Source organism: Vanellus vanellus (assembly GCF_965231255.1).
Source record: "Vanellus vanellus genome assembly, chromosome: 1".
NCBI classification, from domain to species: Eukaryota; Metazoa; Chordata; class Aves; order Charadriiformes; family Charadriidae; genus Vanellus; species Vanellus vanellus.
This window is the reverse complement of record NC_138905.1, coordinates 161,549,050-161,562,321: the sequence shown is the minus strand read 5'-3', so window position 1 is coordinate 161,562,321 and position 13,272 is coordinate 161,549,050. Positions and strand designations below refer to the sequence as shown.

General features: G+C 39.6%; 1 protein-coding gene across 2 annotated transcripts in view; it reads right to left on the bottom strand.

Annotated features, from left to right (window-relative positions):
- NALCN (sodium leak channel, non-selective) overlaps positions 1-13,272 on the bottom strand; it is a gene marked incomplete at both ends in the record, with an annotated part of 351,928 nt that overhangs the window by 25,972 nt on the left and 312,684 nt on the right. For both annotated transcript variants that reach the window (XM_082482102.1, XM_082482103.1), the window contains 10 exons: positions 662-768; positions 1,488-1,592; positions 2,896-3,063; positions 4,634-4,765; positions 4,867-4,987; positions 5,359-5,415; positions 7,615-7,737; positions 7,901-7,992; positions 10,440-10,509; positions 10,942-11,043. In XM_082482102.1, the coding sequence (XP_082338228.1) occupies positions 662-768; positions 1,488-1,592; positions 2,896-3,063; positions 4,634-4,765; positions 4,867-4,987; positions 5,359-5,415; positions 7,615-7,737; positions 7,901-7,992; positions 10,440-10,509; positions 10,942-11,043 (1,077 nt within the window). The remainder of the gene's footprint in view (positions 1-661; positions 769-1,487; positions 1,593-2,895; positions 3,064-4,633; positions 4,766-4,866; positions 4,988-5,358; positions 5,416-7,614; positions 7,738-7,900; positions 7,993-10,439; positions 10,510-10,941; positions 11,044-13,272) is intronic.

Below are 13,272 nucleotides of genomic sequence, written 5' to 3'. Positions count from 1 at the left end.
TTGCCTGTTCAGGTGTTGGGAAATATTAAATGGACTTTATCAGAATTCTAATCATAAACAGAAAGTTAGCTCTTAAGTAATTTTTTACTGCAGTACTGCACCAGAAAGACCAGAAGGATTCTCTGCGTTGGAAAGAGAAAGAAGATGCTAGCTGGCATGGCTGATGGCCATAGAAGAGAAAGACTGGGTTTAGGGATGACTTCCTCATTGGTTTTTTGGGGGTAGCTGTAGGCAGGTCAATTTCCATTTATTTTTCTTCCCATCTTTTCCTATTTATTCTTAGGTTCTGCTGTTGATGTATGGCTCTCAGGATGTATTCATAATACTATGAAAGCACAATTAAGTGATAATCTTGGTTCAAGCCAATAACTCTCATTGTAATAATAATCAACTCTAATTCCTATCCAGGTTGAGCACCTACAGGTATTTTTTTCCTTTCTGCTTTCTGAATAGAACAGCAGGTTAAGTATGGAATAGTGTCACGTATCTGGCTTTTTACTAGATATACCAGTATTTTTACCCTTAATATCATTGACTCAGACCAGAGCAGACTTACAATACCCCCCCCCCCCCATCAGCAGTTTGATGCCATAAGATTTGAGCTTTTCTATATGAACAGCTGAGTTTTTGAAGAAAGATAGTCCAATGTGTAGCAACTCACCAGACTCGTGGCACCCAAAATCCAGGCTTTTTCTCTCCAGGTCTTAATTTTAAATTGAGATTTTTGGAAACACTTACATTTATTCTGAAGATGCCATGACAATCTTCCTATAGTGAAATAAACCACAGTCTGAGATTAAACAACAGCCTGTGAGAGATGCCAAAATGCCAGTATAGACAGCACATTTGCCATGATGGGGGGCAATGTAAACATAAATGAAGGGTCTGGGATTAATAGTCATGAACCTTTACCCAGAGGAAAAGCGCATCTTATCAAGGATTCAAAAACTCCTTCTCCTGCCAGGACTGAGAGTGCTTTTCATTTTTGCAAGACTACCTAGCCTTTCACCTCTTTCCTAAAGACCGTTGCTCTCTTTAGGTGACGATGACATTTCTCCAAATGGAGTAAGAAACACCATTAACTTTCTTTACGTAACCTACATAGCATTCCCAGTGTTTTGGACCTCTAGCAGCCTAACCTGTTTTTTTAGCTGCTGACCTAGGACTGTAAAGCTGTCCACGGTTAATTCTGTGGTTAATTCTATGCGACATCCAGTCCTTTGCAGCTAATACAGCCTGAATTTCACAGCTTTTTCAGGCAGTCCCAAATATTTGGACTTGCTTTACTTTATTTACGTGAAAACCCAGCCTTACCCTCACTCCCTCAGTCCTTTATCACCCTTCCCTCCATCGTCCTGCTTCTCAACAGGAAAGCGCCCAAGATCTCCATCTCTCAGTTGATAGCTCTGATTGCCCCACTGGCTTTCCCCAGCAGGCAAAAAAGAGCACAGCATACTATTATTTTGAAGCAGGAAAGTAGTTCTTACCCTAGAGATGATGTGTGGATCATTGCATTTAGCCAGTTTTCCAGCAAATAGTTGCACTCCAAAGCTTGCGAAAACAAGCATTAATGTCAGCAAAAGAATAGAAACCTGTAAAGATGAAGTTAGACTTGTCAAACTCTCCTCTTGCAGACTTGAAAAAGGGGGTCAGAGCCTTCTGTGAACTGCAGGGAGGATCATTTTTAGCATACACCTGGACACAAGGCTTTCATGACTGACGTGTTACTTTAGATTCTGATCCCGTAGCCTGGTGCTGTGTTATTATTCATATTCATATTAGTATTATTATTATTAACATAGCATCTAAAAATTGTAGATAAGGAATTATTTTTTTTTTGCACTCAGTGTATAACCTTGTTAAATTCTGCATGCATAAGAATTGCCAATAATTTTAAAGAGAACTCTTCGAGTACATAAATATGTGCTGCTTCCAATTTTGCTGAATCAGGCTTCACTAATTAATCTGAGTAAGCCATTGTTAGATATTTAAATCCAGGATAGCTACAATTAAGATATGCATGAGCAAATTATGACGTAAATATCTTTAATAGGATACAGTCTCTATGAAATGGTAACTAGATATTAAGATATGCATGAGCAAATTATGACGTAAATATCTTTAATAGGATACAGTCTCTATGAAATGGTAACTATCTTTACACTTTCTGTCCTTGTTCTATTACTACTTGCAAATATTGTGTAGCTTAGCTTTTGATAACAACCTGACCTAATACAGTATTCTGTTCAGCAATAAAATGTCTGTTGTTTAGGCTGACACATATCACTTAGGGAAAGACAATAGATAAGGTTCTGATCAAGCAATCACAGACTCTATTATTATTATTATTTCTACTCCTATTTATTATTATTATCATTACTACTACTATTTATTATTAATACTAAAGCTTCATGATCATAATAATAACAACGACATAACACTGAGATCCATAGCTGTGATTAACAACTGCCTTGTCTCTGGTTGCCTCTCAAAAAGCTTGGAGGCAGAGACTTTCAGCTCAGAAATCTGGTTTACTTTTGTTCTTGCAGAGCTGCCATACCCTACTTCTCATCTTCCTTCCCCAACTAGAACTGTGAATAAGGGGTAGATTTTAGTTCAGTAATCCTCCTATGTAATTATGGCCAAATATATACTGAACAAATAATATCATCTGTAAAAGAATTATTACAACAGCTTTATTCAGTATAAATGTAAACGAGTTATATGTCTAATTTTTAACCTGTTCTGTGGTCATCTGCAGTGGTAGCTACAATGAAAAGTAAACAGGCAACAATGGAGAAAAGATTAGAAAACATAAACCTTATAGCAAAATGGTATCTTTTTACTCCTGCATATCTCCTTCTTCAGAACAAGAACAAAATAATTGGCACATACCAAAAAGATTTCCTTAAAGCCACTGAACAGCTCTCGCACCACTTTCCTCATTTGAGGGACCAGTTTGAAGATTCGAAGAGGTCGGAGGCAGCGGAGTACCATTAAGAGCTGAGCTCCCGATTTGGCGGGGACGTTCTGAGGCATCCAGCACAGGAATATCAAGCTTACCTTGAGGAGCCAAAGCAGAAAAAGGCAAAGAAGGATTAGGCTTACAGTGTCGTACTTGACATAGACACAGCACAGATGTGCTATATAAATATATAAACAAACACTTATCTTCCTTAAAATTCTAAGGAAGTTTAAGGCAAAAAAAGCCTAATTTAGAAAAAGTGCCCTGGCTGATTGTCCTAACTAATGGGCATCAGCTTCAGCCTCTGTCTTCCCCTTTGACTCAAAATCTGTTTTATTCTTTTCAGCAGATGGAAAAGTTCCAAAAGAAGAAATCAAATTGGCTGTTCCAGAGCAGGGACTTGAACTATACTCTTGGAGCAGGCAGCATCATCTCTCTCCCCTCTTCTCATTTCAAGCAGAGATTCTGTCCTGAAACTGAGACATCCTCACCTGCAAAGTCTGGTAACAGTTTCCCTGCCAGTTTTTCCTACCACTTTGTTACAGGCATAAGTAGTTTTTGTCACCGTGTGGTTTTTATCACACAATTATTTCGCATTCGGAAGTGTTTTCAAGCAGCCCAGTTGTCTCTTGTAGCCTGAACAATCTCTGAAAGAAGGTCATTGATGATAAAGTCTGTTAATTACTTCTTATTTTTAAAAAAGTATTTATAAAGCCAGTGTTATTCTAGGGGGCCAGAGGTGTGAGTGTTACAAAGAGGTAAGTGCACAAAGCATGGAGTATCAAGCTGATACCACTAATAGGATTTAAAACATCACATGGCTTGTTAAAAACAACAGTGGTAAAAGGCAGCTGCCCCACCAAAACAAAAAGATTTGCTCTTGCTTCTGAGTTTTTTTTCATATTCTTTTAAGACCACCACAGGCACATTTGGAATATCCAAACTACGCCACTTAAATTTTCCTTCAGACAACCAGAGGGATTCAGAGGGATTTCCAGAAACTAATGCACATGCTCATTATGCATACTACAGTAAGAGTTTTATATAAATATGCATATTTTTATTTATGCTAACAATGGAATCTTTGATACAAATTGATCGTGACAAATTTTATGCAGCACATCTGTCTGGTGGATTAATCTCTGAAAGATTTAATCTAAATCCATCAAAGCCATTTTGCTTAGTAATTTCCTCAGTTAGAAAATATTTCATACTGTATTACACTGAGCACTGGTTTTGACACATTCTGTGGTGTTTATTGTCCTATGTGAAGGGGAAAAGGGCCCCCTTCTCTTCTATTTGAATGGAATGCAAGAAATTTCCAGGAGACAAAGAAAACGGTAGAACAATTTTTTCCTGAGAACCAGTCCTGATAGGTGTGGAATATAGAAAGACGCTGCTTTGCTGTCTTTCTCCCATAGCAACACCAGCAACAAGGATGTGCCCTTCTGTCAAATGGTAGAGGCTTTTCAAACATCTTATACAAAGCAGAAGAACTGTCAAGAGGGGAGGAAGCAATGAACAGATAAGAAATAGATGAAATAAAGTTTCTCCTGCATAAAAATATTGAAGCAAGGTCAGACACTTTAACATTAAGAAACATTTATATATCCAAAAAGATCAAAATTAAGAATGCTACAGAAAATTCCCGTAAATATAAAAACTTACAAGATATATAAATATGTCCATAACTCCTCCAAAGTCCCTAATAACAGCTGTTGGCGTAAAAAACAAGCCATCTGCCATAATCTTCAGATTAAGCTCAATGCTCATGAATATTACAAAAACATATTCAGCAATCTGAAAATCAAAGCAGAGAAAAGTCACAGTCTAGGAATAGGCAGTGGAGAAAACCAAGGTGATTGCGCTTCATTAAATGTAAAATGTTTGACCGACAGTACCTGGAGTGTTGGAGCATGCATGACTCTTCTAAAAGGGGATTCGAACATCATGGAAATGCAGGAGCATATAGTAACGATGATCATGACCCAGTCCAGGTAAGTAACCAAACCCAGCAAGTCACTGTGAACAATACATAAGGATAACCATTACAAGGTCTCCAAGAGTGCTGTGTCCCTTGAATTGTGTCTACACCACAGTTAAGCGCTTTCCTATGAAAAATAAATTAAGCTGAGGAGTGCCAAAGATTTCAGTATTTCAGAAATGTGCAGTAAAACTAGGGAAGTTGCATGCAAGTGAAGAAGAAAAGTCTGATAAAAAGATCCTCTTCCTATTCATCCTCCTCCCCAAAGAACTCCATGGAAAGAAAAAGCTTTTTGGGGAAAAGAAATACACTTGTGCATGCACACATGCACACGTACATGCATGTGTGTGCTCACACACTTATACTGCAGGCTTATGTGACCAAGCAAAGTTACTTTAGCAGTGCTTACTAAAGCTGATGGTATTTGGTATTTTTCACAGCTCCAGTAACAGGATCTGTTTTAGAACTATAAAAAGAAGAAAAGATACAGTCATTTCCATTTTATTTTAGTCAGCATTATAATTATACCATGCATCCATCACCTCAAAGTAATCAAGGCTACATTTTATCTTGGCTTAATTTTAAATGTCTGTATAAGTTCCATTTAATTCTATGCAATTTTAGTCATCATATCAACACAGCTTGTATCACTTAATTCGTGGCCTACCTGTAATTCCTCTAACAACTCTTTAAACTGCTGTTTTTCTGGGGTCTCGCTTTTGCAAGCAAGGACTTAATTTTGTATTTTGCTTTGGGGGGGGATAACCTGCTATTAAATTTTATGTTCCAAAGTGCTTCCTCAGGAGTCCTTTCTACAAAACCTCTTGGGCCATATCCTCAGTTGACACACAAAAAATCCTTCCATGAGCCCTATTTCTTTTACTAATTCTTCAGTCATTTTCTGATGAATGTTTCCAGATTCTCCATATCTGAATTTTCCTATGAAATTGCCGTGCTTCACCTACCATATCCAAACACCCATCAGGCAGCCAGAGAGAGTGAGAACCACTCTGTAAGTAATAAGTACGTATCTAAGTGACATGAGTTAAGTTCTTGCCCCAGCAATTATTTAGACTTTTTTATGCAAAGCAGTATGGCTTCAGCAGCAGAAACGACAAGAATCCTATCCAAGAAGCTGCCTCTGCCCCAGTGGTTAGGGGCACCTTTTACCTATCTTTCAAATTCTTGTAGCAAACCATGCCGAGACAGGATCTGCACTGAGGTACCCTGTGTCCCATGTGAGGGCTCTAGCTACTGGGATGAGAAACTGCCACCAATTCCTCGCTGAGCTTAAAGCGAAAAATGGACTGACCTAACTTGAGGCATTACCACCAGAAGAGATGTCATGGTTATGAATTACAAGAATCCAAGGTGCATGCAAGGAGGACAAGAGGCATCTTCCACAGACCAGGTTCACCCACTTACACCGCTCAGTATACAGAATATACTGGTTTTGGTGCCTTCCCACTGAACCCACTGACTTTTCTGGCTTCCTAAGCTCCTGTCTCTTCCCCACATTTGTATATAGTGGCACTCTTTGGCCTTTTTTACTAGAACAAATAGGTATCCTATCAGTTTGAAAAAGATGGCTGGAATATCTTATTTGGCAAGCTGGGTGGGACAATGAATAAAGTAGTTTTAGGATTTAAATAAACAAAACAATGGCTGCTTAACAAAATCAGTTTACTCTTATAATTGCAAACATTTTAATTAAATTGTTGATAATCTAAATATCCTGTTACCCTCAGGCACTCCACAATGCTAAGAGGCACTGACATGTATTTGACAAGTGGATGGGCACGCAAGTCTTGTGTTTTGTTTTGCTGTTTTAATTTGCAACTGCTTCACGGAGCAGCGCACCGCAATCAGGTTAGCAGTTGCACAGAAAAGTAGGCACCTAACTCAAGGACAGGCTTCTACATAGGTGGCAGAACACCTTAAGTATGGGTATTGTAAAACTGAATATCTAACCTTCCTGTTGTTCTACCTAGAAGTAATTTGCTGAAGGGCATAGAGAAAATCAATAGTAAAGCAGGTGCTGAAACCAGGTCTTCCAAGCGCCAGGCTCATAGCCTTGAGCTACCTTCTGTCTTACGTTGTCTGTCTGCGAGGTGACATGCATTTACTCTCCAAAATTAGGGTACCAGCCATAGACAGAGGTTTAAAAGCTGCTTGTGCTCTCAGCTCTTCTCCTTTTATCTCCCACAGCTGAACACCCCCTCCCATTCAGAGTCTCTAATTATAGGCTAAGGAGCCTTTGGGTGACCGCAGTGGGATTAATTTCTCTTCACCTTTTTCTATTCTTTGAGTGACTGTTGGTGTATAAAGACTTCCCACGTCATGATGAGGAATAGGAAGGGAATAGCAAGCTGATTCCCCAAAGTCTAAAAATGGGGGTGTAAAACACCCCCCTTTCCTCTCAGGTCATGCCTGCAGTTTCCCCACAGTCTTGTCCCACCTCAGCATCGCAGACTGCTCAGACACAAACATTTTATTGCTTCCTCTCCTCCAACAGCAAGGCTATACCCTAGGCAACTGACTGCCAGCTCCTGTGGTGACCACATTATACGCAGTTTCTCTTTCAAAATAGAAGTTATAGCTAGATTTCTGAGCACGTGAGAGCAAACGCTCGTCTGAACCAATTGTTGATATGGAATGAACTTACGCATTAAAGCGAGCTCGAACCACCACTCGGCAGAAATTCCTGAATCTGTGCTCACGACCAACTATGAAAAGTGGTTTATCAAAATATGGATGATTCTCTCGCAGCTCCTCCTCTTGGACTTTCCTTTTGAAAGACAGAACGTAAATTATTGAGTGATATGCATTATACCTGGCAAAAATATCCCTTACACTTCGTTCTTTTCTCATCACGACTCAATACTTTTAACATCATACAAAGAATGCTTAATACAGAAAAGTGTGCGCTCAGACTTTTGATTTTTAAGTACCTTTTCATTTCAGCTTGTTCTTTTTTTTCTTGGATCATCTTTATCTCACTGTCTTCTCTCTGTGCATTCCTGTATCTCACTGTGTTGGAGTGCTAGAAGCAAAACGATTCCTTTTAAACGAGGCCTGTGGGTTGTTGTTTTTTAATGTTTCAGATGAAAGCAAGATATGGTATTTTACATAGAAAGGTTCAAATGAAAAATCTTTATTTCCAAATGCACTGCACATCAACTCAGTCAAGCATATTGTACAGTATTTTCTATCTACAGCACAAGGCTGCTTATTTTCATCAAGGTTAATTTCAGGTTTAATTTCATGCGTGAAGTCCCATCCAATGCAACTTTCAACTTTAAAAGCAAAGGTCTTGTAAGCTCAGCCGACCCCTCTCAACTGGAATGAATACCATCGCAGTTACTAAGGGCAAAGACTGGGAAAGAAAAGGCTTTGGACACGCTTTCAGCTTCTCAAGCCTCCTGCACATGCTGCCAGGCAGGAAGTTGGGCAGAACATGCAGTTGGTGATCCCAGAGCGCAGGGAGGGGGGAGAGGGAGGGAGGACGCTTGCCAGAGCTCAGCCAGTGGAGGGGACAATCCGTATTACTATTCAGAGCTAAGTGAGTCTTTGGAGCACTCCTGGAGGTGTAATGCTGGGTGTTACGCTTACTACTGGACACAAGAAAAGCCACATTTGCTTTAAAAGATTAGTAACCTACAGTTTCTTTCTACCACCATGCAGGGCAATTCATGAATTACTTCTTATCCAGTTGTTTCTAAGTATGAAGCACATCTAGAAAATGGCTACCAAAGTTTGGAAATAGAGGGACTAATATCACCATTTGAATTTTCAGTCACAGAGACCCCCTTTGAGACTTGAGGGCAGTGGATGTTGTCTACCTTGACTTCAGCAAGGCTTTTGACACTGTCTCCCACATCATCCTCACAGGCAAGCTTAGGAAGTGTGGGTTAGATGAATGGACAGTGCAGTGAATTGAACAGTGGCTGGCAGATAGAGCTCAGAGGGTTGTGGTTAGTGGTGCAGAGTCTGGTTGGAGGTTAGTAACGAGTGGTGTCCCTCAGGGGTCAGTACTGGGTCCAGTCCTGTTCAATATATTCAACAATGACATGGATGAAGGGATAGAGTGTACCATCAGCAAGTTTGCTGATGACACAAAACTGGGAGGAGTGGCTGACACGCCGGAAGGCTGTGCTGCCTTACAGCGTGACCTGGACAGGCTGGAGAGTTGGGCAGAGAGGAACCTTATGAAATTCAACAAGGGCAAGTGTAGGGTACTGCACCTGGGGAGGAATAACCCCATGCAGCAGTACAGGTTGGGGCTGACCTGCTGGAGAGCAGCTCTATGGAAAGGGACCTGGGAGTCCTGGTGGACAACAGGATGACCAGGAGCCAGCAATGTGCCCTGGTGGCCAAGAAGGCGAATCCTGGGGTGCCTCAAGAAGAGCGTGGCCAGCAGGTCGAGGGAGGTGATCCTTTCCCTCTACTCTGCACTGGTGAGGCCACATTTGGAGTATTGTGTCCAGTTCTGGGGTCCCCAGTTCAAGAAGGACAGGGATCTGCTGGAGAGGGTCCAGCAAAGGGCTACAAAGATGATTAGGGGGTTAGAACATCTCTCTTATGAGGAAAGGCTGAGGGACTTGGCTCTTTTTAGTCTAAAGAAAAGAAGACTGAGGGGGGATCTTATCAATACCTATAAATACTTAAAGGTAGGGTGCCAGGGGGATGGGAACAGTCTTTTTTCAGTGGTGCCCAGGGATAGGACAACAGGTAATGGGCAAAAACTTGAACATAGGAAGTTCCATCTTAACATGAGGAGGAACTTCTTTACTTTGAGGGTGGCAGAGCACTGGCACAGGCTGCCCAGAGAGGTGGTGCAGTCTCCCACTCTGGAGACATTCAAAACCTGCCTGGACGCCGTCCTGTGCAACCTGCTGTAGGTGAACCTGCTTGGGCAGGGGGGTTGGACTAGATGATTTCCAGAGGTCCCTTCCAACCCTGACCATTCTGTGATTCTGTGATCCACAAAATATGAATATGCAGAATTGAAAATGCACTTAACTGCACAAAAATACAGCACAGTGAAATTCGTGATTACTGTTCTTCCTTTTAGTCTCTGTCCTTTTGTCTGACAGTTCTTGTGTTTGAAAAATACTGTTAAACTTCGATCAGAAATTCTGAAGTGTTGTTTTGCCAGCCTGAGTGATTTGTGTAATTCCAGAGTAAGGCTTTTTAAGGTGTCCTGGGTGGCAATTGTTGTGTTCCTCATGTATTGTCTACAGCTTCAGTGAATCTATGTGAGCATGTATTTCAAAATCAGTAAGTCTATCAGTGAAATAACCATGTCAATTACTTTGAGAATAATTCTACTGCAATGACAGTATTTGATTTATGGCTTCAAGATTTCAATAGACAAATTGTAAACAAGATCATAGAGAGACACTAGTCTTACACAAGCATTTATTACACAGTACATATTCTTATTTGTTTTATTCTCAAATTGAAGCTATCATTTCCATGCGGACTTACATCTTGAGTCAACGTTTCAAGAGATTTTCCTCTGCTGATTCGCTGGCTGTTGGAACCATGTCTCAGTGACCTGAAACAATCAATTTAACGATACATCTCAAGATGAAATTTTGACCTTTATAGAATGGCCATTATAAAGCACTGCTCTCCAGCCACCCACTATCTCAAATTCTTATCATTTTTCTCTTGCTAACATCAGAAGCTTATATGTTCTTCAATTGTTTTCAATCCAGTCTAACATAAGCCAATTTCTTTCCTTCTGATGTTTAAATTGATAGCTTTGTAGTTGGCGAAGGAAATGACATTTGAAATAAAAAGGCATTTTTTCCATTTATACAGTACAATGAATTTCATTATGGTTATGATGAGGAATCTAGCACTCAGTTCTTTGCACAAGTAAGTCATTTCAGTTTTTCACACGTTAGGTATCGCTGAAATTTAATTCTTTTCATCACCCTTATTTTAAGGATATTTTTAAACCATCCTTTCTGTCCATGTTTACCTGCGTTCTTGTCTTATATGATGCTGGACACTAAGTATCGACCTCTCCTTTGCAGGCTGCCCCTCAAAGGATCCGCTCAGCATGCGTTGTCTAGTGCAGGCCCTATGAAGAAATATAATGATGATGACATAGAGTTTTCAGTATAAATGATAATTTTTGAGGTAGCACGTTCAGACAAGTCAGCCTTGCTTTCCGGGAAGCAAGCGCACAGCTTAACAGACAACAATAAAACAAAAATGGACTTCCCATGAAAACATATTTTCAAGGCACTGGTCCCCGCTCTGCAACATAACCAGTCATCTGATGAACCTTCTCCATGCCTTAGCAAGGCCCATCTTTGAGGTTTTTTACAGTTTGGTGTAGAATTTATGGTCGCTCAAGAGCTCACTAAGTGTGGAAAGGGTCAAGCAATGCACTAATCCGCAGTAAAAGCAGCTTCTCAGCAAGAAAGAGGGGAATAGTACAAGTAGAGCCATCCTTTTAGGGCAGCTCCCTTTCAGGGCTGTACGTGGCAAAATGTTTATGCACACACTCAAGACTTACAGTGTATCTTAGAGTGTTCTTCTACATAATTGGGACCTTATAGGGTTTGAAATGAAAAGTTGCACATTGATGATAGCCTGTAGAATGAAATGTCTGCTGAATGCACTGAACTTGCGGCATTTTGTTGTGTGGGTTTTTTCACTTGATTGCTCTTTTGTTTCATTTTGCTTTTGCTGAATTTTGGCAAACACTATTTTGGCAGAAATTATTATTTGTCAGTTAATAAGTGCGTTACAGCTAAACAGAGCATGCATATCTTTATTTTGCTGGCTACAATGAAATGGATTTGCTTAAGAAAAAGAGAGGTTTCCACTAAAAGAGCTCACAAAATTCCACCAATGTCTGAGAAATGGAATTTCAGCTTTGGAAAAATAATTTAACTTTCCAGGAATGCTGCAAGTTTAACTTTACACAGTGCACAGCTTATTGTTCATTTTGTGCTATGCAATCATTCAGAGAAACTCACACAAGACCCAGCTGGTAATATTTCATACTTTTTAATGAATTGAATCTCCAATTATTTTGAAAACATGAAAAAAAACACCCCATGCTATTGGCGCAACCACTCTATTCACCAGTCTTCTGTAAGGTTTGGATAAATGCTATCCTTGATGGCATGGGATGACCATGCTTTATGGCAAAAGGCATCTCACGTGCATTCTTTTCTCACTATGACTTTGTTTTTCACTCTTCTTCACTATTTCTCCTTCTTTTGGATTTAAACACGTCAGTGATAGAGTAGGGATCCAAAGTGAGATCTGGAACAAAAATGAGAAGCTTAGAATGCTTGTCAGTGGCATCACTGCCAATCATAACTAGCATGCTAGAAAAATACATTGTGCTATACTCATTATTGCGTTAGGTTACACTACACTGAACTGAAGCATCATGCCATTTAAGAAAATTACTGTATATCTTATAAAACACAGGTTATGTTAGCTAGATCATGAACGTTTTAATACCAATGGATTTTAAGCATTATGTTACGGAGGACAATACTACATAACACTGTCAAAAGACAACAGAAGTATCATTTGAATACCTGTGCAATTTACTTGTAAAAAAAACCAAAAGATAAAAATTAGTTTCTAAAAATAGATCCTACCTAACTCCATTAAAATGACAATCCAGTTTTTTCCAGCAGAGACAATGGGGAGTTCTGGGGTCTGACTTCTATATAGAGGCTTCTTGCTGTGACAAAGAGGGTAACGTACCTTTTTTCCTGTAAATATGAATTATTGTGCTCTGCTTTTAACAGTTAGAAATGATCTTCCTGACATCAAAAAGTGACTTGCACATAAACTTTTCATGTCCTTGTACACAGATTACTTGAATCCCAAGTTACGTAAACTCTTACTGTCCATAATAAAAGACAACACTAACTGCTCAAACAATAAATTCTTTACTTGATAAATGAACAAGATGGCTTATTCGATTATTAATGGTATAATAAAATCTGCTTAACCATATACCATACAGAATGGGCATGTAGAAAGGGTAGTACCTGTAGAAAGACTGTCAGGACTGTCTATGATCTCTGCCTAAGTTAGCTTCCTAAATCCGTATTTAAAATCTACATCCATTGCTTCACTTTCAATAACTCTGGAAGCCCTGCAGCTCCTACTGGACTCAACAGAGAAATAATGAAATACCACTTGTATTGCACAGAGATAAGAAATTGTTATCAAGTAACTGTAAATTTATTTTTTTTTTTGTATTTCCAGAGACAAAGATGCTGTACTGAAAAGGCCGTGGCTACTTTTGACAGCCTCTCTACCAGCATAAAAG